This window comes from Pogona vitticeps, chromosome 8 (genome assembly GCF_051106095.1).
Source record: "Pogona vitticeps strain Pit_001003342236 chromosome 8, PviZW2.1, whole genome shotgun sequence".
Taxonomy (NCBI): Eukaryota; Metazoa; Chordata; class Lepidosauria; order Squamata; family Agamidae; genus Pogona; species Pogona vitticeps.
In genome coordinates this window covers 23798064-23824855 of record NC_135790.1, presented here as the reverse complement: position 1 = coordinate 23824855, position 26792 = coordinate 23798064, and the positions used below count along the sequence as shown (strand labels likewise).

The following is a 26792-nucleotide window of genomic DNA, read 5'->3' as shown; positions in this document are numbered from 1 at the left end:
GCTAACAAGATGCCACTAGTGCATTTTGGAGGGGATCTCCGAAGCGCCACGCTTGTTTGTTCTTCGCCGGCGGAGTTTCGGAGCAGCGGTCTTGTTAGCGGGAGACTTCTAAGGGGCTGCCTCTGCTACAAGCTAGGCTAACAACCCAAATGAGTTTAGTCTCTAAGGAACTCTGGTGGCATAGATCGGGAAGAGACGAGGAAACGGTCCCTTCTCCCTGTACTTCTTTATCCCTTTTTGCATCAAGAGGTATGGATTCAAGGCAGTTAGATATAAAACAGTGTCTCAGCTATTTTTTTTCCCAGATTTGAGTTGGTTCAACGGGAGTCAAACAGCACTCCAGCTTAACAGCCAGGAGGGTTGTGCTTTTTAACACCCCTCCGTCTGAAGAACTCCACACGATAAACTTAGCAGCTCAAAGAGAAGAACCCACTTGTTTTTTTTTCTTTCCGAAATGCTCATGTTATTTTCTAAGTGCTTGCAGGGGTATTAAAAAGCAAACCTCACCCTTCCTGCTCTTCTCTCCCCAGTCTCAAGTGGTGTACTCTCCAGCATGCGACCACTTCCAGTGGAAAATGAGCTCTGAACAACATCTGCTACAGAATGAGACCACGGAGGTTTCGAGGTGGGAGGAGGGATCGTCTTGCTCCCAAGGAGTCCGTGGGAGACGCTAAGTCTATGTTTCTGTGCTCCCCAAAGTAAATCATTCCCTGGTGTTACCTGAGGAAACGTGTATGAAATGCTGTATACTCCCTGCAGCGTTAGTCTACTACGTGATTTAAAGACAACATTCAAAAATGGATTTCCCTCTGCTTTGAAATAGCACTAACCCAAATTCCGCCACCTCATTCTAAAGCAGAAAAATGAAGCTACATCCAACTTGGCCTTGGCTAAGGGTCAATGATAGCATACGTTGAATTCCTGAAACAGCTGTTTTCCTATAACTTGGTCCCTTGCCCAAATTTGGACTTTTGAGAGCCACCATGTCTTGCACCCATTATATCTAAACTCCAGCTATCTCGTATTTACCCCCGGGCCGTTTTGTAAAGAGCCCAAACTTTTCGCTCCTTCTGGGTTGCCTTAACTGAACGACAGCGGGCCATGCTGGAAATCATGGCTCTTAATCTGGAGCAGATGGGCGGTTGGTTGTGTAGCTAGATCTCTCTCTCAGGCAGCTGGTGCCACGCTTTCGTTCCAATAAATTATAATAATACCACACGTCTTCTCTCCATCACGGGCTTAAGAGGCATTCTAGAAAAGGGGCAACCAAGATGGAAGGGGGAAGCCATTCTGATTCCAAAGGCAACCCTCTTCGATCGTAATTCAGGCTCAAAGGGAGGAAAACGCCTTGGCAGTGGATAAAGAGTCTACTTTGGTCAGATGCCTCTGAGAGGTAGCCACAGTTCGTTCAAAACAAGATGGCGGCAGTGTGACGCATTGGAATGGCTTTTCTGTGGTTGCCACCTGACTCGCAAAGCTAGGGAACGAGGCTCCTGCAGAAAAGCGGAATGAAATGCACCAATGGCATCTCCTACATACCCCAGTCTGTTAAAATACACACACACACACATACACACACACACCTTCAAAGTAACAGATTTGCGGGATATTCCACGGCCAATGAAAACCGAGCACAAACAGAACACAAAGCAGTCCCGAAAATTCCAAAAATGCTTTTTTCCGCACCCAGAGTTAAGACCATTAAAATGTGTAAATGTAAAACACCATCACAATTTTAAAAGGAAAAAAAAATATGCTAGGCTTCTAAAAAAAGTTGAACCACACTCTTTTTTTCAATCACAGCAAAAGCACTGCTCTTGGAGGTTGTTTTTTCCACTAAATTGCACCACCGCACCCTTTCAAGCTTGGAAAGAAACAAAGGGTGAGAAACTCAGAATTATCTGCTGGCAGGCAGAGGAGTGGTTACTGAAACAGGGGAAAAAGAAAGATAAAGGAAAACAAGTTATTTTTTAAAAAAACATTCCTGCCTCACCCTCTTTTTTTTCCTTTGTTATGAATTTACAACAGGAATGTCTAGGGGTGGGAAAGCGGATGAGCTGAAAAGGAGGCGAGAGAGTCAAGAACTTTATATATAAAAAGTTTTCGACCCAGTAAAAGTTTCATACCTTGGGCAGGACCGAAAAGGCACGGCTGAGCCAAGCAGCCTGCGGAGGCCAGAAGCTGGGGAAGGGGTGTGTGGTCTTCTGAATGCCCCACGGCCCCACAGGATCTGACATTCCCATGAGTTTCAAATGTAGTGTGTTCGGAGACATCAGAGAAGGACGGTGTGCTTTAAAAAAAAAACACCAGCAACTCCTCTTTAACTTCCCAGAATATATATACAGTGGTGCCTCGCAGAACGGTCGCTCCGTAGAGCGACGAATGTTCTTTTGATTCAAGAGAAAAAGGAGAATCGTCATTATTTTCTTGCAGACTACAGACTTCCCCTGCAACCCACCCCAACTCTCTATTCTCCCCTATGAAGAAAAACAGGAAGGAGCCGGTTGCTTTCTTGCTAGCCCTACACACTTTGGTGTGCTCTGCACTGTTAACGATACTGATGTGGTTTAAAATGGAACAGGCATCCTTGCCTGTCATTAAACAAAAGAAATCGAAATGCCTTAAAAAGAGCTACATTAGGACTTAATACTGTTTGGCCTACCAACCTATTTACATTTTAAATAGAAACGTTAACCACTCTCTCTTTTTTTTAATTATTTTTTTGAAGTAATCAAAATATATCTTTGCAAAAAAAAATTTTTTTTTTTAGAACGCAAGGATTCTACAAAAGGAGGAAGAGTAGAAAAGCTCCACTTTCGGTCCCAGAACCACATGAGAATTTTATACCCGAGGGCTTTAAGCTTTTAGGATTACCCAGCCAGAGAGGAGGGTCGGATGCTTAGGTGGCTGCAGAGAGGGGGACCCACGAGGGGTAAGTGCCGAAAACAGATCAGAAGCCGCACACACGTGCACCCGGGGAGAGAGGGTGAGAAGCAAGCTCGAAACACCGTCCGCTCGAAAGTCACAGTCCTGCAGGTGACATTTTTGTAAGGAAAAGGCAGGAAAGCGGGATTTCTGTCGCCTCTGACTGGTGTCTGACATGCTTTGAACCACCCACTCACCACGGGAGCCCTCAAAAAAAGGCCCTGAATGGGAAGCAGGGAAGGAGTGGTGGCCGGTGGCACAGAGGGGTGACCAACCAAAGATTAGGCTGGCACAGCCTTCTGTCTCAGAATCCAAAGATGGACCAATCCTGCCATGGAGATGTAGCAGATGGAGCAAGCAGCAGCCGCCCCCACCTCTCCTGAAAAAAGGAAGGCAGAGGGGTGAGGTGGGGGAAGCTAGTCAATTTCACCCTGGCTTCGTATTCCCACTTTGTGGGCATGGGTGGGATCGCCCTGAATTCCACTCTGATAGCCCAGATATTAGGTAGCTGCTAAGGTGGGGGGCAATGATTTACCATATTTCTTCCATGTATAAGACACCCTCCATGTACAAGACACCCACACTTTTCTAATCCAAAATTAAGAAAAATAAGTGGGGCTTAGCAAGTGTAGGGGGAAATGGATCAAAGCGCTGCAGGATCGCTTTGATCCCTGCTTTCCCCTCCACTTGTTTTTGTTCTCTCCTCAGCTTACTTCCGTGTCTAAGACGGCCCTCAATTTTTAGTCTAAATATTTTAGACAAAAGTATAGTCTTATACATGGAAAAATACGGTAATTATAAAAGACCCCCAGAGAACGCTTTAGGCGCAATGGGGCTGTCTATAAGCAGCACGCTTTAATCCACCTGTGTTCATGCTGGACATCATGTTCGAAACGGCACAGTGGTGGAAGGAGAGGGACATCTCATGGGCCACTACAAACCAAGGATCTGGCGCCATCCTGAAGATCGTCAGGTTTTGTTTTGCATCAAAGTCTGTGGATGTCCCTCCGCTTTCCCTGAAATAATTGGTGAGGAAGAAAGAAATTCAAAGACACCATTGGTTCAAACAAAATTTCCAAGGTAGCGCCAAGTTCTTGACGGCTTTTGCTGCTCCATGTTCGCTCAGCCACTTGGCTGGAGAATTTTTTTACAGACTCAAGAACTAGTCTTCCACAGCCAATAATAATAAAGAAATCTGCCACATTAGAAGGGTTTTATCCTCGCCTTCCCTAGACAGGCTAGTTTCGTGTGAAAGGTTTTGTTTTATTCCTGAAATGGTGGGACAGTAAAAAAAAACCACAGACTCCATTTGCAGCCGGGAGCTGTATTCAGGCAAAATTGCTCTAGCGTCGTAAAGTCATGAGGACGCGATGCTGCTCCCTTGCCTCAACTTTCACGCCAAGGGGCAACCTTGAGCTGGCAAAATGGACTGCTAGCAGGGGTCCATCATGCTAAACGGGTGCAGGATGGATGGCCAGGCACTTTTTACAGCTAGGTGGGAGCTTCTTACCCCTCGTGGCCAGGATTTCATGCTATGGCAGGGGGTCCAGCAAAGTATCACCTGTAGGCTACATGGGGGGCCCAAGGGATGTTTCGTGAGCTCCCCAGAGATCTCTCCAATGCCCCCCTCCTTGAAAAAATCTGCCCCCCCCAAGTCAGGGTTTGCTCTTGGAAACATCCAGGAACAATGGTGTTAGTAGCAAGACATCCCCCCAAAAAAACCATCTTCCCCCAAAATCACACAGAATTGGCCATTTCATTATTTTTTCCAACATGATTTGGTGGTGGTGGGTCTCAGGGAGAGAAACAGTGGGTCCCCAAATGCCATGAACTCTAGCACCTCTGTTCAATGGCCTCTCAAATCTGCAGAAGGGAGGAAGGGAGAAAGGAAAGGAAAGGAAGGAAGGAAGGAAGGAAAGAAAATAAAACAGTGTCTCGAATTGATTTTTGCCTCCGGAGCTCAGATGGGTTGGCAGTTTGTAAACTACCACTGGCAGGAGACAACTTCACAACCCTGGCAACACAAAGGTGTCACAGTCCCACAGAAGGAGGGTTTATAGATATTCTCTCACAGAATCATTTCCTCTTGGCAAAGATGAGTGGAGTTCCTTTCCTTGCCACCAGGAAGGAGCGCAGAGATCCCGTCAGGACCTTCTCAGGCAGAAGACACCAGTTTGGTTGTATAAAAAAGTCCTTGCGCGGCTTTGGCAACGAAAAGAAGTAAAAAATCAGGTATGCGCAGGTGTGCGCGCAGAGGTGTGTTTGTTCGTTCACTGGTTTCTTTCCGAAACTCATCCACACGCAGCGTAGCGTTCATCACCTCTGCGGTTGCTTATTCGGTCTCAGATGGAGGATCTGTTGTTCTCTCCCACACTCCCATTCCTGCTGGCAGGCGCTGACGCCCCGTGCTCTTTCAGCGTCTCATATCACAAAGGAAGACTTGTGCCTAAAGTCGCCCTGGAAAAGAAGACACCCGGAAAGTGCGTCAGAATGTTTCGGAAGGCAGTTTTCCTTGTTTGCTGTCACTGTTACCTTTGGGGGGGGGGGTTCTTTTCCTCTTGACATTGCTAATGATCTGGATGTTTTCTGTGGGTGGGTGGGCACCTGCATCTATCTGCTGTTAGTCGCCCAGAACAGTGGTTTTCCATTCGATGGGCAGAATGTAAATGTATTCATTCATTCGTTCATTCGTTCATACATTAATTCGTTCATACATATTCATTCGTAACTAGAGATGGGCACAAACCTAGGTTTGGGGGTTCGTGCCGTGTGTTCCCTTCCCCTCCCACTCCAGCTGGATCTCCCACTCACCAACTAGTGTGCGCCACCTCTCCTCCTCCTCCTCTTTGATTGTTCGACCAGCCACCAGCAGGAGCACCGACTTCCCTGCCCCGCCTCCTTGGCCGATCGGCCACTCAGACATGGAGGCGGGACAGGCAAACCTGTGCTCTTTCCGGGGACTGGTCGAACAGCTGAAAAGGAGGAGGAGGAGAGGAGCATGTGACAGCTGGTAAGCGGGTCATTGGCCGGGGAGGCAGGGGAAGAGAAGGGATCTGTGTGTACGAACCAGCACGAACTTCCGAACCGAGGTTCGTGCCCATCTCTACGCCTAACCTTCAAATTATACCTTCAAGCTGGTTTTAGAATTGCCTCCTCTGGCCCAGCCGAAACAGCAAAATAAATGCCATGTCGTTAGCCTGGATATCCTGTTCTTTAACTTTCTCTTTAAAGGGTTTCTGTTAGCTTTGACTCCATGACATTCTCTTACCTCATCATCTGTGCGGATGTAGTTCACCCCGTCTGGTTTTGTTGGCGTTTTGTAGCTGAAAGGAAGGAAGAACATCCTTTACCGAGGTCCTCTGGGGAAGGCTAGTGGGTTAGGCTGCCTGGTTTCCACACTTTTTCTGCCTTTGCCCAGAGATGATATTTCCCTCCCTACTTAAAAATGGTGCGTGACCTTGCCTGCTTAACACATGGCACGGCGGTCAGGTGGCAAAGCCCTGAAGGGGGTTGTAGCCATGTCAGCCTCAAGAGGCAGAGTAACATCTGTAGGCATGCAGGAACCATTCCTACAGATGTTTTATCTCCTTTTCCCTTTTCTACCTGTCTTGACAAAGGATGGCAACCCCTTGACCGTTTAAGGGTATCAGAAGGCTGCCGTTGATGGGCATTGGCTGATTCAGGTCACCCCTTCATTGGCAAAGAAGCTGTCCAGCATGAATCTAATTTCTGGGTAATGTTTCACCCACTTGTTAAGCCTTCATTTCAACAAAACATGGGGTTGACCAGGAAGTCTCCCAAATCCAGGACAAGGAAAGCCATTCGCTTCACATCTAAACCCGTCCTAAACGTGCAAGGAGACCTGGTTATCTCCACCGTCTGCCATTCTTCTCCCTCCACCACCCCCACCACCAACAACACTACTCCCTTAGTAAAATCCTCAGGAAGAGTAGCAAGGCAAAAGGCTGCTGGCTTCAGCCCACCTGTTTCCATTTTGCTTGTTGTTGACAAAGAAGCCCTTCCGATAGGCACAGCAGATTCCCACCGTAGTCAGTGACAGGACCAGCAGGACCACCAAGATGCCAACGATGATGCCAGCAATGTTCAGGTCATCTGGAGGAACAGAGAGAGAGAGAGAGATTCAGCCTCCATTCCCTCCCAGCAAACAGGCAACGGGGATGGTCCTGCTTCACCGTTCCATGCAAGAACTACGTCAGGTACTCCCTTCCAATGGATTCTGGAAATCACTGATTGTTCATTCGTTAGCTCGTTCGCTTGTTTTGCCCAGGTAACCCAAGAAAAATAGGTGCAAACTGACTGACTACAAATTATTTACAGTAGCTACATATTCTTAAAGTACCATAGCACTTTAAAGGTTGAGAGTTCGATTCCCCACTGCGCCTCCTTGACTTGATGACCTCTCGGTTCCCTTCCGGCTCTGCACCTCCGAGACATTATCTTCTAGAATCCCCAAAACAGATTTGTCCAGATGCTAGCCGGGGCAATTCTGGAACTTGTAGTCCTGGAATGTAACTTTTCCACATTCTGAGACGGACAGCCATAAACCAGACTAACTGATATGAAAAATTCTTCATTTCTATCCAGAAAGGTAACTTTTCAAAGCTCTGCTCTGTCTGTGTGTGTGCTCAAGAAGTACATCAGCCCAGTTAAAATAATTACAGTGGTGCCTCGCATAACGATATTAATTGGTTCCATTAAAAACATTGTTATGTGAAAACATCATTAAGCGAAACACCATTTCCCATAGGAATGCATTGAAAACTGGTTAATCCGTTCCAGTAGGAGCCTATTCAATACATTTCAATGGCAAAAAAAAATTCACCAAAAATTCAAAGACTCAGAACAAAGCCAAATTACTTTAACGAAGGTTTTATTAGGTGCACTAACGATTCCAAGCATTTTAAACATTTTTTAAACATTTTAGAATATTTTTAAAATAGCGAAAACAGGGCTGTCAAAAAAAACGTTAAGCGAAACAGGGGACCTAAAACTGTCATCGTTAAGTGAAGCAAGGTCCCAAACATCGTTATGCGAAAATCCCCCATAGGAAACATCGTTAGGTGAGGCGGCAAAATTTCCAGCAAAGGCCATCGTTATGCAAATTCATCGTTGAGCGAGGCACTCGTTAAGCGAGGCACCACTGTACACAGGCAGGCTATGCAGAGACCTCTTAATTCTCTTTCTCTCTGTCCACCACCGTGGTCCTAATATTCTGGTTTTGTCTTTGAAAAGGCTTTGTCCAGGGTGGTCTGCAGGGAAACTGCTGCAACTCTCACCCAGAGACTTCCACAGACTATTATAATAAAGATGCAAGCCTATGAAATGTGCTAAGAATTTCTTGGATCAAGAAAATCAGCAAAGAAGGTGAAACAGGAAATCGTGAAAGACGTCGAATGCTGAAAGCTGTCCCTGTAATGAAAAGGACCACTTGTGGAACTCCAGATAAAATAAATGAGAAAAGCAGCACGGGGAGGTGAAGAATTTATCCACTGAATAACCTGGGAGAGTGACGGGAGCGCAACACAACATAATTATTCATTTTAGCTCCATTCGACCCTCGGAAGAGCCGTAATAAGGTTGAAGCTCTTTGAGGAGAGATCGAGAAGTTCCCGGCAGAACCTCGAGGCTCGCTTCCTATCCATGCTACTCACAGACTTCCATGTCTTGTCCTTCGCACCAAGCATTTCCAACAGCATTCATCGCTCGACAGCTGTACCGGCCCGAGTCTCCTTTTTGCACTTCACTGAAGACCTGCAGGAATCATAAAATAATGGGGGATCCTAGTATGACCTGACAGTCATTCAAACTTTCCTCAGACACGGAGCCTTTACAAGAGAGAACTGTGCCATTTAAGAATGCAAAGCTGGCAGGGAGAGATGTTACACAAAGTTGCCCTACATCAAAGCAATGAGCAATCTCAAGATACCAGCCGAACCAAAACAGATCTCAAAATTTATGCAGAAACCTTTTCCGGAAATGTCTGTTTCCCCACACACACACACACTTGCTTTAATCTCTGTTTTATGCTTGCATGAATGGACTGCATAAATATAATGAGGTCCCATCTTTACAACATTATAATATATGTCTTCTGATATATGACAAGGGCTGCCCATTTTTGGAGAAAGTAAGAAAACATCTTCACAGAAAACAACTCCCTCTGCCAGCAAAACAGGTCTGTTAATGCATCTGTGCAATCTCAAAAGTCTTAAACAACTATTTTGTCACTGTGGGCGGTTAAAGCCAATTTCCACCGCTGAGACAGAGTGACATTTGCATCCGTCAAGAAGTAAGTCCTAGTCTTCTGCATCTGGAAAACAAGCCAATTTCATTTTTTAAAAAAAGCTTAAATCTTGCTTTCGTCACTAATGTGCCTCTTGAGACTTCAGAGACATCAACGCACATGCGCTACTGGTAAAAAGGTATGTAGGATTTACAGCACCTGTGAAAGGACCACAAAATTTCTTAGCACTACTGAAATTATCCACTCTCCATCTGAGAGTGTAACCAGTGACTGTTATTTCTCTGAAATTTGAGAGAGCAAAGCCAGCATTGTTAGGAAACAGAAGAAGAAGACGAAGGCCAGGTGGGCACAAACACTGAGCATGTAGAAGTCTTCCAAACGTTATCCACACCTCTACCCTTCTCCCTTTCTCCAAAGCATTGGTTCTGTCACATGCACTATGGGCCAGACTAGCTGGGGATGATAAACGTGGTCATCCAAAACCTCTGAAAGGCCAAAGGCTCCCACCTCCTCGTCTACAATGCAGTGCACAACACAGCAGGTATTCACATCCAGCATGCAAATCCATAACTCTGCTTATACCCTTCAAAACACACACGGACACAGAAAGAGAGAGAACTGGAGTCTTCCTTGTTCAGGAAAAAACAGAATGCACACCCTCAGGCCTAGTTGCATACAGTACATAGTAACAGCCACACTGCTTGTTCTGCAGTGGCCAAAATTCTGCTGCTTAGCGGAGTAAATCCCATTAGAGTAAGCCTACTGAATCAGTGCAGATAGGGTGAGTCAACTCCTCCGCAGGTTTCATGGCTTCAAACCGATCTACTCTAGTTGCAACTGAGTATGGTAAAGTAAGTTGCAACTAAAAGAGGCCCATTTGAATCCATGGAATTTATGGAGGAGTTGACTCACCCAACCAGCACTGATTCAATGGGCCTCCTCTAGTGGGACTTACTGCACTAAGGAACAGGATTTCAACCTGTGTTTAGAAGGAGATCTATATGCATGGCCCGCATCTCCTCTGGCCATATGCAAGATTCCCAGTTTTGCTGTGAATTTACCATCAGGCCAATGCAGTAGACCTTGTAGACCCAACCAATGAAATGTTGATTAGGAGGGAACACAAGACCTCCAAAGGAAAAGCTGAGCTGGGACGTAGGCCAGGCCACTGTTCCTCTCCTTGATGTCCCATTAGACTTACCAATGTGCCGGTTCTGGGGTCCACTGTGAAGGAAGAGTTCTGGAACTTAGAGCTGGTTTTGGAATCCAGTGGCAGCGTTTCACCATTACGGTGCCAGCTGTACGTTGGCTCTGGGAAGCCTTCCTTTTCCTGGCAAGACAGGGTGGCCGATTTGCCGACCGGCACAGATTGGGGCACTCGGCACTTTGGGGCCACCGGTTTCACTGTTGAGGAAGGAGAGGACCCACCTATGAGACATGCTGGTGGACAACCTGACTCCAACTTGTACCCACATTTCTGCACGACCCACCCCTACATTGGCATCCTAGCATCCTTTGGTACCAAACAGATTGTGTCAACAATGAGAAAACATTTTCTAAACAAGGTCCTGCAAGTCAAGTCTGGACAACAAAAGAGAACCATCCTATTTCTTACTGTGGTGGGTCTGCCTGGACTTAATTTGGCCTGGGATCTCTTAAGCCAAAAGGCAACATGGACAAGGAAGATGGACAAGATTCACTCTGTGCCATAACCAATCCTGCGGGTCAGTTTAAGCCAATAAAAAAAGATTTGTAGGCTGTAAAACCAACAATGAACCTTGCAGCACCTTCAAGATTAAAAGACATTTTGCTTAGTCTAAGCATTCATGGACCACAGGCCACTTTTCAGAGGCTAACCTATTAGGCTTCCCGACTTCTCTGCCTCCCTTCTACCATAAATTTCCTACATTCAGCCCAGTGGCTTTGTACCAAAGGTGAAGAACCCAGGGCTAGGCTGACCCAAGATGAAGAAGAGAAGAGGGATCTTTTAATAGTTATGGAGAAATGAGAATTTCAGCAGATGCAACTTGCTCCTATAAATATTACTAGACACCCCCCCAACTCCCATGAGTCTTGGCCAACTCTCACGATGGGGGTCAGTTCAAAAACATCTGGAGAGTGGCAGATCTCTCCACCCCTGCTTGATAGGCTGTGTTTGCCTCTGCTAGCTGGGAATAATGAGGGCTGTAATCCAATATATCCAGAGGGGTACTAGATTGGTGAGGGCTTCTCCAACAGGGACACGATACTGCTTGTGTGAAAGCTATTTGTCTTCCTTAGAAGTGGTTTCCTACAGAGCAATGCTCTAGTATCTTCTTCCTCCTAGGAATCTCCAGGCAGGTAAATAGGAAATCTTCAGGAAGGCATCTGCCATCAGTCATCAACATTCAACCAGCCCTCTCCAACCTGGTACCGTCTGGAAACACTGAATGATAACACTCATCACTCCTAGCTAGTATGGCTCATGATCATGGTAGCTGTGGATGATGGGAATCGTAGCCTGCAAGGTCTCCTGCTGAGACAGTGGCGCCTCTTGCTAAGAGGAAACAGGGCTGGGAGAACCATATAATTCAGAAGTCCTTTTTTTTTTTTTTTTTTTTTTGGACTTCTATACCGCCCCATAGCAGTACAAGCACTCTCCGGGCGGTTTATAATTGAATTATACAGGCTACACATTGCCCCCCCCCCAGCAAGCTGGGTACTCATTTTACCGACCTCGGAAGGATAGAAGGCTGAGTCAACCTTGAGCCGGCTACCTGGGATTTGAACCCCAGGTCGTGAGCACAGTTTTAGCTGCAGTACACGAGTTATGAGCGGCGAACACTAGCCAGGTCGATGGACCAGCTAGGGCCAGAGGGTCTTGTGCGCCCAGCAGTTCTCTGGGGATCAGGGTGGGGAGAGAGAGCCAGGTGGCGTTCTCGTCAAAGCAGCCGGGCACCCCATTTGGACAAAACACGAAGAGATTCAGGCATGTACCATGAATGGTCAGGTTGATATTGATCTCTGCTCCAATTTGGGTGTCATCGGGGGCCACCACCTCGCACCGGTACAGACCTTTATCTGCCCGGGTCACGTTGTAGATGATCAGAGACGTTCTGCTGTGCAGCTGTGCCCGTTGTGCCCACTCTCCTGCAGAGACAGGGGGAGGAGAAGCAAGGGGGGAGGTTAAGCAAACCAGGCACCCCTTCATCCTTGGCAAACGACCTGAACCGTCCACATTTCCTGAATTTCTCTGCCCCAATGCTCGCATTAGGAAGAGACGCACAGGCATTTCAGCATCAAGGATAAACTGCATGAAAAACACTCTGGCTCATGACTTCTTTTTTTTTAATGCTGTGAGCTGCCCTGGGTCTTTTTTTTTACCAAAAAGGTGGGGTACAAATATTTTTAATGAATGAATTGAATTCAGTGCCACTCAACTCCAGTCTAGACAGCAACTGAGCCTGACTCCACCACCGGGAATGGGGTCCTCCTAAGTTTGTAGGACACACAAAGTTCCAACACCCCAGAAGCCCTTGTTTCCCAACTCCTGGAAAACACCATGATCAAGTGAAGCCCCCAGAAGAGAGGACAGCAGTGCTTCCTACCTTGCAACTTGTTGTTGTACAACAAATAGGTGGTTTCTTTGCTTCCAATTTTCTTCCACTCAATCCTGGGGTGGGCAGTCTTGGTGGAGGCAATGATGCATGAAAGTTCGGCACCTGTAGCAGGAATGCACACATCCGTCCACACTCACTTTGAAAGGGAGAAGGCACCGCCCGGCCTTCACGGCGGGAAGCTCATCCCCACCCAAGACCTTGTCTTTTCACCATCTTCCAATCAAAATAAAATCTGCTTGGCTCCAGAGACTTCAAGGAGGGAGGAGACGAACCCAAGCCAGCCAAAAGAACAACCAGTAGAGAGGGCAACCGCAGAGAGAAAACACACATTTCTGCAGACCAAAAACATTTGCTGGGTTCCTTTCAAGCCGATCCTTGCATCAGGCGCCTGGCTCAGGAGCCAAGATGCCGACGAGGCTCGGCAGATCTCAGCAGATCAAGGGCAGAGACATAGATTGGACGTCTCTAACAGAGCCTGCCAGCCTCACCCCTGAATGACATCTAAGAAATTAGGAACTGCCATATTGAAAGGAGTACCGGAAGATTTTTTTTAGTGTACCTTTTCTTGTGGGGAAGAGGACTTGCAGTGGCGCTAGGAATCTTAGCAACATTTAGTCGATGGGTCTATGAAAGGCACATACAGATGGTTCAAGACACAAGAATGAGCTAGGTTGTTTTCCTGCAAGGAATGAAGCAGCCCAGGCTGTGGCACATTAGTTCCCTGGAGAGTTCGTCTCTGAAGCTAAGCAGACGCAAGCCTGGCCAAGATCAGGATGGGAGACTGTGTTCTCTACTCCCTGGCTCAGGAAGAGGGGGCATAGCTCAATGATACAGGACATGCTTGGCATGAAAAGGTCCTGAGCCCAATCTACGGGATATCCTTAGTAGGGCTGTGAAGGAGCTGCTATCCATCAAGGTGGGTACATGAGCAAGGACCAAGGGCCTGCATTGGGATAGGGGGCAGCTTCCTATACTCTCCCCTCCCACCACACTTACGTTGAAATTCCTGGACCACGGGATTTAGGTTGGTGGATATCAGCTCTACAGCCAAGATCCGGTATCCTGTGAAAATGAACGAGGGGTAAGTTAATAAACAAACGGGGTTCCTTTGTCACTCCTGGTCTTGAGGCAATAGTTTGAATGCCTCCCTAGCAATATTACCCCCTTTGCAAAACGCAGCTCCTTCCGTCTAGCAAAGCATGATTTATTTTCCACTGAGTCACCTACACAGATATGTACCTAGACAGCATGAGAGGGCAAGTTGCACAGTCCCAGGACATCCCCAGAAGATTACCCCACTTCTGAGTAATTTCCACCTGACAAATCCTGAAAAAGATCACCATAAGTTAGATCTGGCTTGACGGCACACTGTGATGAGGATGATGTACAGTTTCGCAGAATTCATGCTATTTGCCAGGTTTTGGTGAGGAACCTATGGTAAAAGCCAAGCTAGAAAATAAGTGTGGCACTCTAATACAACTCCCATCGTCCTTTATCCACGTGGTCCGTGGGAGCTCTAATCCCAACACATCTGGAGGGCATCAGATTGGAAACCTAATACAGGTTGATTTAACCAGCCAGTTATATTGGAACATCTCATGTCGTCCAAGAAAGGTAAAAGCAACTTGAAGCCCTTTCCATTTTATCTTCACGAGAATCCTCTGAGGTGAATTTGGTAAGAAAATAGAGCTGCCCTCAAGGTTCCCTCTAAGCAGTGGTGTCCAACCTTGGCCCTCCAGATGTTCTTGGACTTCAACTCCCAGAAATCCTGGCCAGCAGAGGTGGTGGTGAAGGCTTCTGGGAGTTGTAGTCCAAGAACATCTGGAGGGCCAAGGTTGGACACCACTGCTCTAAGGTGTGCATGTGCGTGTGCACACGGAGCTCCATCGACACTACACATCAGCAGCTGGTGTTGGTGCCCGTTTACTTGATGGTCCCCTGGGGCAAAGCTCCGTTCGCTCCACTCTCGTTTCGGCACGGAGACCATCACAGAATCATAGAATAGTGAAGCTGGAAGGAGCCTATAAGGTCATCAAGTCCAACCCCCTGCTCAATGCAGGAACCTAAATCAAATCTGCCCGGTGGTTGTCTAAGTTTCTCTTGGAGCACTCACTACCTCTCGAAGTCATGGGTTCCATTGTTGTACTGCTCTCACAGTTAGGAAGTTTTTCCTGATATTCTACCGAAATCTGGCTTCCTGTAAATTAAGCCCCTTGTTGCATCTCCTGCACTCTGGGATGCTTCAGAACAGATCCTGCCCCTCCTCTGTAGGAGACAACCTTTCAAGTATTTGAAAAGTGTTATCCTATCACCCGTCTTCTTTTCAAATAATAGGCCCTGACCCCCCCCCCCCCAAAAAAAAATTCTTAGCTACCAAGATCAGTAAACATGGCAAGCTTTGTCTTAGGTCCAAGCCAGTCAGTTCCGAATTTTCTCCCGAAAAGGAGTGTGCTCGCTGGATCGCACCCCCAACTCCCACACGATGGGCCAACCCCCATTGGCAGTTTCACAGGGGCCATCTGGCAGCTTGACTAAAATATATTATGCCAATAGTCTTACATACAATGAAATCATGCTAGATACTCTAGCTAATCTTGGCTGGTTAGTGAGATATTTTTAATCCAACTCATCTGTTTGGTTTTCTCCCTTCTGTAACACATCATCTCCTGCAAGAAAGACTCCAAGATGTAGCAGGCACTTTTTTTCCAAAATGTTTTCCACTATCCTATTCACTTCTTTTTATCTTGCAGCCATGGCATATTAAAGACACTCATATACAGTTTGGTTAAATTTCTCCTCCCTTCATGATGGTATAGTCTGAGGTTGTTCTTACCCCAAAGACGTACCTCTGATCTCCCTCAAACATAAGTGTATTGGCATGAAAGTCTTTCTGTATTCATGTTCCAGATACTGTTTTGGGTCCTTCCTTTGAAACCCGGCTCTTCCTCCCCATGTCCAATTTTCGAGAGAGACCAGGAAATGTTTAAAATGTGTTCTAATGAGATATCTGCCAGAGCAGCCTGGCTTTGCCGCCTTTTAGTGGTTAATACGAGGTTACTATAAATAAATGCTAGAAGGTTATTTAACAAGTAAAAATAAAATAGCCACATGAAGGGCTTTTAAAATGTGCAGCTTCTTCCTCTCCATAGCTTTCTCCTCCACACCATTTAATCGTGAAGCAGGTATCCAGATGTGAAATTCTGGCCCTCCAGTTCGGTGTTGCATACACACTTGTACATAAAACATGCTGGCTGGAATGGGAAAGAGCACCCCTGTCGTCTATCACCGACACTTTCTCAAAACATACCGTATTTTTCGCACCATAAGACACACTTTTTCCCACAAAACAGGGGAGTGGAAAGTCTGTGTGTCTTATGGAGTGAAGAAAACAGATTATATTTTCCTGTTTTCTTCTCCTAAAAAATTGGTGCGTCTTATGGAAATGTGCGTCTTATGGAGCGAAAAATACGGTAAATCAGAGCCTCACAACTTCCTTGTTAATCAACGGTGGGTAACTCTTCCAGATGCTATTGGGCTCCCATTAGCCTTAGCCGGAAAAAAGCCAACAGTAAGAGTTTAGAGACAGGCAGAACTGGCAAGTCCCAAACACCTGGTTCAGCTGATAAACGAACTGGCACGAATCACCAAGCTGGGAGTTCGTGCCCATCTCTAGTAGGGATGCTGGAAATTGCAACCCAACAACACAGAATGGGGCTAATATTTGCCTGCCTTTGCTGTCAACCTACAAAGTCCACGGGGACGGTCATGTACAGAGCTCTGAAATTTGCCCGTCCCTGATGTAAACAGAGACAGGCGCATAAGTGGGGTCATCAACCACTGAATATTTCCCCCATCCCATTCCGTATTTTCGCCCAGGTTTGAAGTCCAAAAAGGGAATTCTTTCAGGCTCTGCTTCCTGACCTGTCAGGAAGCATCCTCAGTTCCATTGCCCGTAGATCATCCATGATAAAAAGAGGTCTTTGAGTACGCTGTGCATGAATATTACGTTGCCAGCTTGTTGACGCCAAGTCTGTCTACCTTTGCAGAGTAACCAAGACAGAGGTCACCTGAGAGAACCCCACAGAAGCCTTGTTGTGTTCCATCAGGAAAGATTCAATGGGACACAAATGTCATAAATAGGTACATAAATTAATAAAAAGAGGGAGGCAAAGTAGGCAGTCTATGCTGCCTATCCAACCTTAACATTTCCAAAACAGACACTAGACCGCACAGAAGCTGCAGTAGAAGCCCTTTTGCCCTTTCATCCCTCCAGATGTTCTTCCAGTCTAGCCCTTAAAGAGAATCAGTTCCTTTTTCTCCCTCTCTCCTTGCTTTCGTCCCCCTTCTGGAGTAAATGCATCGCCTTAATCCCAGGAAAAAGCCAAGGCATTATAAAACAACTGGTGGAAAAGAAGCCACGCTCGGCAGACAAAATATCCCCCCTGAACTCCTCTTGACGCTTTCACCAAGAAGCTTCCACTGATGTCCTCCAAAGGTGAGAGACCATTTTGCGAACAGTACACATGTCCCCCTCTGGACACTCTCAAGCAAACAGTTCTTCTTTTTTGAACAAATAATAGTGGTTTAGGTCTCTGGCTGTGGAGCCAGAGTTTGGGAGTTTGATTCCCCGCTGTGCCTCCAGGGAGAAGAGCCAGCTTGGGTAGCCTTGGGCAAGCCGCACAGTCCCAGGGATCCCCAGAAGAAGGGAAGGGCAAACCACGTCTGAGTGTTCTCTACCCACGCAACCCAAAAAAGGGTCATCGTAAGCCAGAATCAACTTGACAGCACACTGCTACTGCTGCTGCTGCTACTACTACTACCACAAAGTGAAATGAAATACAGTCGTGCCCTGCTTGACAATTACCCCAAATTACGATGAATCCGCTTCACAACGATGTTTTTGTGATCGCAATTGCGATCGCAAAATGATGTTTTAAATAGGGTTTTTTCGCTTTGCGAAGATCGGTTCCCTGCTTCAGGAACCGATTCTTCACATTATGATCAAAACAGCTGATCGTTGGGTTTTCAAAATGGCCACCAGGTGCTTAAAATGGTTTCCTACTGTGCTTAGGGACGGATTCCTCGCTATACAGGCACCGAAAATGGCCGCCGTATGGAGGATCTTTGCTGGACGGTGAGTTTTTAGCCCACTGGAACACATTGAATGGTTTTCAATGCGTTTCAATGGTTTTTTAAATTTCACTTTACGACGTTTTCGCTCTACAGCGATTTCGCTGGAACGAATTAACGTCGTTAAGCGAGGCACCACTGTATTACAGCCAAACAGTTTATTTATGTGCCATCAAGCCAGAATCAATCTATAGCGACCCTCGTAGGGCTTTCAACGTAAGGAGATATTTGAGGGGTGGCTTTACCTATTCCACACCCTCAGTGAGTTTCCATTGGCTGAGCAGAGATTTGAACCCAGGCCTTAGTTAGTTACTCTGTTGACTACGTCACACTGGCTAGTGAACCGTAGTTTGATGAGGACATTTCTTGCTGAAAAGGCCTGGAACCTTTTTTTACACCTCAGATGGTTAGCAAATTAGCTTCCTTCGTTTTTGAGATTTGTCCACCAGCAAGCACAAGATGTGCTCGGAAGTGACAAAGCGATGCTTCCGTTATTTCTCCGGAACATCCAGGAATTCCCGCCTGTATTACTATATCGTTTGGCCTGCTATCCGATGCAGCCGGGTTTTTCTTGCATGCCTGTTTTCACCTCTGAAAGCGCAGGTCGTGAGTTTCGCAAACCCATCCTCTCAGATCCTTACGTGGACACCCCGCTACATGTTCAGCTATCCAGACAAATTCAGAGTCTTGAAATGTTATAGGAAAAAACATTCAACAAAGAAATATGTAGGCAATTTTCTCCATCTGAAATATTCCTCAGTTTAGAGACTCCCGGTGGAAGAGAAATTTTCACTACAGGTCAAAACAGCTCTCGCTCAGCAAGAACTAAAGAGCACCAGTCAGAAGCTAATAAATCTTCTCAGGCTCTGTGTTTTATTTTAAGCGTCAAACTAGAAAACAGAAGACCAACCTACACAGAAGCTTGCCACAAGTTATAAAAAGCTGGTCTCTTGTCGCAGAGCAGCAGTTTCAAGGAAAGACCTCAGCTGCTCATCCATCCTCCGTGCAATTATGAAACACCCACACACTTGTGAAACTTTATTTTCACCACCCTACCAGCACAGTTGGACATGGTCAGATGTACGCTTCAGGCTGCCTCGCCAGGAGGGAGCCGAGGATCCTGCACACTACCTAACCAATCAAACCTGCCGATACGTAGGCAAGAGAGTGGGCAACAAGTGAGGGCAAGTCCGTGCTGAGCGAGACAAACATTTTCTGTGCAGCTCCTTCTCTTCATATAAGAACATATGATGTTTTGATGGCTGATGCAATGCACAAGATTCCCCCCCCCCAAATGGGGCATTCAGACCACCTGATGGTACCACCACTCCCCACTCTGCATCTGCACTTACACATCCATCAATGCAAGGTCACACAAATTAGTATCTTTCCTTGATGCATAATGGAAGGTCACACAAATTAGTCTATTTCCACGATGCATACCCTCCTCCTTGGTGATGTGCGAGCGGCTGCCCAAGATGCTTAGGTCCTCCAGTGTCCCTCTCTCCCCAAATCTGAGGCAGCAGCCCCCTTCTCCCTCATGGTAGGGCCGTGGCTGATCTCATACTCCAAGGTCTCGCTTGAAGCTCACAGGCTTGGCAGGCAACGGCTCCATGGGTCGGCTCTCATTTGCCCCTGCATTCGAGTCTTTTGTAAGCAGGAACAGCTCTATCAGCACATTTTTGCATTGTCTATCTTCGTGTGTGCGCGTGTGTGTGCTGCCCTCCTTCCTTCCCATGCCTAACCATAATACAGGCTTGGTGGCGGAGAGCGGGAGAAACTGGGTAGATGACTAAGATAAGGATCAGTACAGGAAATTGGAAAACAATGGATTTTTTCCATTTTTTTAAAAAAGCAGACATAAAATGCATCATTTCCCATCTATTCTTTTCTTGGGCTCATAGACTTCTTTTGTCCTCTAAAAAATGCCCCACCAAGTAGGATATGGGCAACGGAAATTAACATTTTGATTCAGGAGGCCAGGCCAGATGTTCCTCTGGCCCACATGTGATAGACCAGGAAGTATCCAAGTGGATGTTAAAGGAGCACTAGATATACAGTACAGTGGTGCCTTGCTAGACAGCTACCCCACATGACAGTTTTTTCACTAGACATTGACTTTTTGCGATCGCTATAGCGATTCACAAAACAGTGATTCCTATGGGGGAATTTTGCTGGACAATGTTTGGTCCCTGCTACGCAAACCGATTTTCGCTAGACGACAATTTTGACAGCTCCCTCCACGCTCGCAAAACGGGTGTTTTCGGGACCTAAGCTTCACAAGACAGCTATTTAAACAGCTGATCGGCAGTTCGCAAAGCAGCTTTCCTATGGCCGATCTTTGCTAGACAATGACAATTCTTCCCCACTGGAACGCATTAAACAGTTTTCAATGCATTCCAGTGAGGAAATGCTTTTCGCTAGATGATGATTTCGCTAAACAGCGATTTCAGTGGAACCGATTATCATCGTCTAGCGAGGCACCACTGTATATTTATGTGTCTGTACACGTGCATCTACATGCAGACATGCAATTAGAGCATTTTTTCCTATTCAACCCCCCATCCCCAGCCCACCTAAGAAAAATAAAATGTAGGCTTCATTCTGGAACAACAGTATCTCATCTTGGCTAGGTAGGACCTACAGAAAACTCAGAGATAACAATAGAAACACTTTTACCTCTTGGCCAGTATCTTACATTATTATCTTACCTTTTGGAAAGGTTAACACAACCATCTCCATCTCATTAGCTAAGCCAGAATGATATAAAGCAGCCTTTAAGAATGCATCCCTCAAATGCTGTCATATGGAGGAGGGGCAGGATCTGTTCTTGACCATCCCACAGTGCAGGGCACATAATAATGGGCTCAAGGTATAGGAAGCTGGATTTAGGCTGAAGATCAGGAAAAACTTCTTAACTGTTAGGGCAGTGTGACAGTGGAACCCGAGATCTCAGGAGGTTAGCACTCCAATCCTGGAGGCATTCAAGAGAACATTGGAAAACCCTCTCTCAGATCTGCTTTGATTTGGATTCCTGCCCTGAGCAAAGCGTTGGATTTGATAGCCTTAGAGGCCCCTTCCACCTCAGTTACTCTACGATTCTATAGTCTATTAAGCCTGCAACAGCTCAATGATTCTCCTCCTCCCTGGAATTATTACAAAAACAGATGCTCATTCCAAGAACTGGAAAGTCAACAGGGAAAAAAATAGGAATTAACAACTGAACGGGAAAATGGGGAAGGAGAAGGCCTGTTCATTGTTCGGAAATCAACGCAGCTTTTGCAGCTGAGATAACTTGAGGAAATGTAGCTTTTTTTTTCCTACTTAGGTGATGGTGGACATCCTTTGCCTGCCAAACGGGAGCTGCAAGAAATCCGGTAAGCAGCCTGGAATGAAAGAGGTTAAAAGCAGCCTTACCAAAGCAGAGTTTAAAACCAAGCATTTAAGCAAAGAAGTCAAATTCTTCTAATCCTCAAGCTTCTTCTCCCCACTCTCTCTCTCTCTCCCTCTTTCTCCTGCTATTTTTAGCAAAGTATTTTCCGACCATGCCAAATGTTCTGATGCTGTCTGCCGTCAGAGGCCCCTTTTCCCACAGAAGCTCTGCCTGAGCCCCATGGTGCAACAAACTCATCCCAACTGGTTCTGACCCAGTTGCACACTTGCCAGAGAGGGCACACCTCTGCACACTTCCACCCATGCTAGACTATTAGCTGATAGCTAATTCTAAAGACCCTTGCAACTCCCAGGTTGGTAACTGATTACCGTATTTTTCAGTGTATAAGACCCAAAAGTAAGAAATCTAAGTGGGACTTAGCAAGTGTAGGGGGAAAGGGATCAAAGCCCTACAGGATCGCTTTGATCCCTGCTTTCCCTTCCACTTGTTTTTGTTCTCTCCTAAGCTTACTTCCGTGTATAAGACCCTCAATTTTTATTCTAAAGATTTTAGACAAAAATACAGTGGTACCCCACATAGCGATGTTAATCCATTCCAGGAAAACATTGCTATCCGGAAACATCGCTATGCAGGGGGGAAACCCCATAGGAAAGCATTAAACTCCGTTTAATGTGTTCCTATGGGGACAAAACTCACTGCTATGCGAAGATTCCCCATCCAGCCACCATTTTCGACGCCTCGGTAAGCGAGGGCAGGGCGCGAAAACGGAGCGAGCGGCCATTTTCTTCTTCCAGTGGCCATTTTGGAAACACCAATCCGCTGCTTTGGAAACATTGCAATGCGAAGATCGGTAAGCGAAATGCTTACCAATCATCGAAATGCGATGTTTTGCCACCTAAAACATCACAATGCGATTGCATTAGCGATCGCAAAAACGTGTCGCTATGCGGATTCGTCGTTAAACGGTGCACTCGTTAAGCGAGGCACCACTGTATAATACACAGAAAAATACGGTATGTTGTGTTCTGAAGTATCCATGGACTGGGGGAACAGCAACACTGGTTCTGCCTGGGGAGTAAGGATGCAAACTTCCAACCCTCACAAACAAGGACAAGGAACAGTAAAACTCACTCCTTACCCTGTAAAACAGCAAGGTATTTGTGGCACTCTGGACAACAAAGGGGAAGGGTTTAAAGGGAATTGCACAATATTGTGTAAACGAACACTTTCACAAATTAAAGCATAAATAGTGCTTTAATGCAAACTGCACAGATTGTGCAAAACAGCAACGGCTGTTGCTTTGTTGCATGGACTTTTATCAGTTAGAAGCATGACATGGGGTGTTTGTGTCTTCCCCCCCCCCCAGCCAGTTATTCTGTGCTTGCTTGGGAAGCAAACTCTGCTTTTCAGATGGAAATTTTGCTCCCATTACAGGGACTTTGACAAGAGAAACCTGCACTCTTTGTCTCACTCTTACCTGAAGGTAAGGAATCTAGCAGGGCTTGAAAACACCTCATTCCTTATTGAGTGAAGACAGTCCAGGTTAGCAAGAACTAAGTATACAAAGAGTATTCTTGACAGCCGTGCTATTGAATTGGTTTGATGGAAATTGACGGGACAGTCAGCTCTTTAAGACCTAATGCAAAGAGGAACGAAGACGTTGGTCTCTAGAAGCTTCCCTATTTTATGCATCTCAGCTGCTGAGGACTCTAAAAGGAGCCAAGATGAATGAGGCAGTGAACAGTTGTTCTAGATGGGTTCTGACAGGAATGGAAACTGTAGGATAGCCTTATTTAAATGAGTAACATAAAACAGAATGGGGAGTGCTCTGTCTAAATCTCGCCTGCTGTTGAAACAGACGGTGTTGTTACAAAGAGCCAAAATCCTGCCATTCTGGTTTCCTTCAACTTCAACAAAGACCTTGACACCATGAAGCTACAACAGAAGATATGACGTCTGCTTTGATGGGAGATTCACACATGTCAGAATACGAATCCCTCTCCCCTTGAGTCCCCTTGGACGCCTCCCTTGATTTTAGCTCTAAGGCTCAGCTTGTCCCTTCCCCTAGCGATTAATTTATTGAACAGAAAGAGTCTCCCTGTGTCAGCAGAGTCTCCTTGCGTCAAGGAACGGATGACAATGGGTCCTTCTATCTGGTGCTTGATCATAAACATCATTTCTGTTTCAAAGAGCATGATTTCAACGCTAGAACGAATCTTTTTTAGATGGATAAAGAAGACTATTTTGCCCCCCGTTTGGCTGCAGAGCTACTGATGAAATTTTCTTGGTCTATTGGCCTGGTTCAGACAACCAGGGGGATAAGAGTAAATCCTCAAGTTTGTATAAGTCCTCTGACACTCCTCAACCCCAATGGCACTGGTGGGGCTACCAGCATGAGAGGTGACCAAATATCCTTTTGGTGTCTCCAGAAGAAAGTTCAAAGGGATTCTACCTCCTTCCTAGCCATTCTTCAGTGGCATCCCAAAATCTTCCTTTTGAAATAGCCATCTCATTCTTCCTAAGGTCAAGGCTGGCTTTCACGTCACTCTTGAAAGCGGAGAGAGACAAGATAGCCACTGCCACCAGCTTTCACAGAGCAGCCCTTAATTGAGAGGACTGATCAATACAGTGGACCCTCTACTTACGGAATTAATCCGTATTGGAACGGTGGCTGCAGGTCAAAAAGTCTGTAGGTCGAGTCTCCATTGACCTACAATGCATTGAAAACCAATGAATCTTGTAACTGGCCGTTTTTGTTCCATTTTTGTTCCATTTTGGCTTTTTTCTGGTCTGTAGGTTGATTCTCTGGCTGCAAGTCGAACCTAAATTTTGTGGCCAGAGAAGTCTGTAACTCGAAAAGTCTATAAGTCGAGCCGTCTGTAAGTCGAGGGTCCACTGTATTTCAAAAATACAGTACGGGCTCTGTCTACTCTATGAAGCCAGAGCCTCCAAAATCAAGCAAAGGACAATGTCTCGTAATGGATGTGATGTTGAACAAGAAAGGAAATCTCTGAAAACAAAATATATCTCTTAGGTTAGATGTTAAGGACATATTCAAAGGGTCATCATCCACAAGCTAGACCTTTAAAGTTAACGACAATTAGATATTTTTGGCAGGCCTAGTTCTTCCCCCCACGAGTGCAAATCTATGGGGTGAAAACCTTCAAAATCACTGTACTCATTTCTGTCTCGCTGCTACAGATACAACTAATGTCTGTTCCTTGTGGAATCTGACACTCCAAACTAGCATGTCTGAATTCATCAGCGAGCCAATTTCATATGTATCACCAAAGAGATGCTTTAGAAACTAATGGGCGAAACAATCCAAGCCAATAACTCATCATCTTAGCTGGTCAGGAACAGCCGGACACCCCCTTGTTCCAATCCCTGTTATGTTCCTCGGGTGTGCTTGTGGGAAGGAAGGCTATCTGGAAAAAAGCAATCTCATTACAGGAAGCTAATGCAAGCTGACCTGCTCTTAAGATAACTAGAGCTGAGTCCATCTCACTATGGGACAGTCTGAGCATCTGACCTGGAAAAGAAGGGCAGCTCAGCAGGTTATATTGCCAAATGCCAAAATTAATTAGCACTAATGCACTTGTGCAGACATCTGGCTTGTACATCTTTCTCCGGTCCATCGATGTAAAAAAGAGTAACGACATTTAGCAGTGACTTTTCAAAGCACGCCACATATATTTTCACAACAACCTGCACAACAGTCCTGTGAGGTGAGCCAGTATTATCTCCGAATAGCAAGGAATAGGGAGGGGGCCTTAAGGCCCCTATAAATTCAAGGCTAAGATGTGTTGCTGGATTTTTTTATTGGCTTTGCTCCTGCACCTTCAACAACACCTCAAAATGCAATATATATAATTATTATATATGCAATACATAACGCAATATATAATTATTATATTTTGCATTTTGCAAAATAATTATATATATTGCACTTTGAGGTGTTGTTTGCAGGAGCAGCAAAGCCAGCTTTTCTTATCTCTTATATGAGATAAGAAGTGTGTGTGTGTGTGTGTGTGTGTGTGTGTATGTAGATTTCCTAACTTGGATATATATATTGCATTTTGAAGTGTGTGTGTGTGTGTGTGTGTGTGTGTGTGTGTGTGTGTGTGTGTGTGTGTGTAGATTTCCTAACTTGGATATATATATTGCATTTTGAGGTGTTGTACCAAGCTTTTCTTATCTCTTATAAGAACACGAAAAGTATAAATAATTATTATGAAATAAAGGGACCTTAGAAGTTCAGCTGTAGTATAAAAAAAAACTAATGGAACCGATGAGCTGTTAATTCTGCATCTTCTCCCCTTATCTCAGAGTTCATAACTAAACCACAAGGAAAAGAAGGGAGATAAAAAGACTGTAAAACTACCCAGCACATTCCAAATTGGGAAAGCTGTAACTGTCCTCCGAAAAGGCTTTTTTTTTTTCAAGCTTTGAAGCACAGCAACACACACGACATGACACCCATGCACACCTTCAGCAAAGAAGGAGAAAAAGACAACACTGTCCAATAGGTAGATCTTCCTTTTCTGTCCTCTCCCCCCCCTTTCCCCTTTGCTCCTAGTTGGGAGAAATGCTTGTTAAATCATGCTGGAAATCCAAGTGAGGACCAAAACGGCCTTGGCCTCAAAGCGATCAGAAGCTTGTTAACGAGAGGAGTTAGTAAGCAGTGTCAAAACACAAACTCAGGCACAGGCGAAAACACACTCCCGGGAGACCGCCTGCCCTCCCAACCGCGGATCCAGAAAATGCCACCTCAGCAGCCGGGCGAGAGAATATCCCCTGCTACTACACCTCCTGATCTTGCTGTGAGAAAGGGTTTACTTTGTCCACGTCAAGGTTTTCTGGAGATAAACAAGTCTCCTGCTGGAGGGCTGGATTAGGAAGAGCTCGTGTGTTGTCTAAAGCTTTAGGGACAGACGCACCACTTAGGACGCCGGATGATAACTTTATCTGCTGTCTCAAGCGAAAGAATAGTGTGTAACGGGAAATGTCTGACTCCTCCTAGAAGTAAGTAGATTCTTCTAAAATACTGTATATAATAACACTGTTCCAATATCACCTAAAGATAGGGGGAGAAAAAACTGAACATTTAAATTCCACGAAAACATCTGGTAGTTCAACTAATTCTCTCCTGCTGAATCTCAGAGGCTTCCTGTTCGTAATAACTGGACCAGAGTGAAGTTCTGTGGGTCACGTGAAATAGCTCTTGCATTGAGTACATGAACTGGTATATTCAGTTATTATAGCCAGCTGTCAGTTTCTGGAGATATTGCCCATATCTGTCAAGTGCCAATGAAGACTGTTTCGATAGAGCAAACTTTTAGTATTTCAGAGGCTGAAATCCTGTGACACTGTTACACCAAAGGCGTAACTCTTTGAGGCAAACTGCCCCAGGTTAAGAAATCTCTATAGGCATGATCCGTTGCATGCTGAGTCACACCACTGGGTGTAGGGCAGTGAC

At 45.7% G+C, this 26792-nt stretch overlaps 1 protein-coding gene across 2 annotated transcripts in view; it reads right to left on the bottom strand.

The window, feature by feature from the left end:
• Positions 1-2563: 2563 nt before the first annotated feature.
• JAM3 (junctional adhesion molecule 3) overlaps positions 2564-26792 on the bottom strand; it is a 39053-nt gene continuing 14824 nt past the window's right edge. The window contains exons 2-9 of one of the 2 annotated variants that reach the window (XM_020792085.3): positions 13786-13851; positions 12778-12891; positions 12167-12319; positions 10392-10594; positions 8598-8697; positions 6909-7038; positions 6194-6248; positions 2564-5382 (exon numbers count right to left, since the gene is read on the bottom strand). In XM_020792085.3, coding sequence (XP_020647744.3) covers positions 5347-5382; positions 6194-6248; positions 6909-7038; positions 8598-8697; positions 10392-10594; positions 12167-12319; positions 12778-12891; positions 13786-13851 — 857 coding nt within the window. In that variant the 3' untranslated portion in view covers positions 2564-5346. The remainder of the gene's footprint in view (positions 5383-6193; positions 6249-6908; positions 7039-8597; positions 8698-10391; positions 10595-12166; positions 12320-12777; positions 12892-13785; positions 13852-26792) is intronic. The other variant, XM_020792093.3, reaches the window with a different exon arrangement.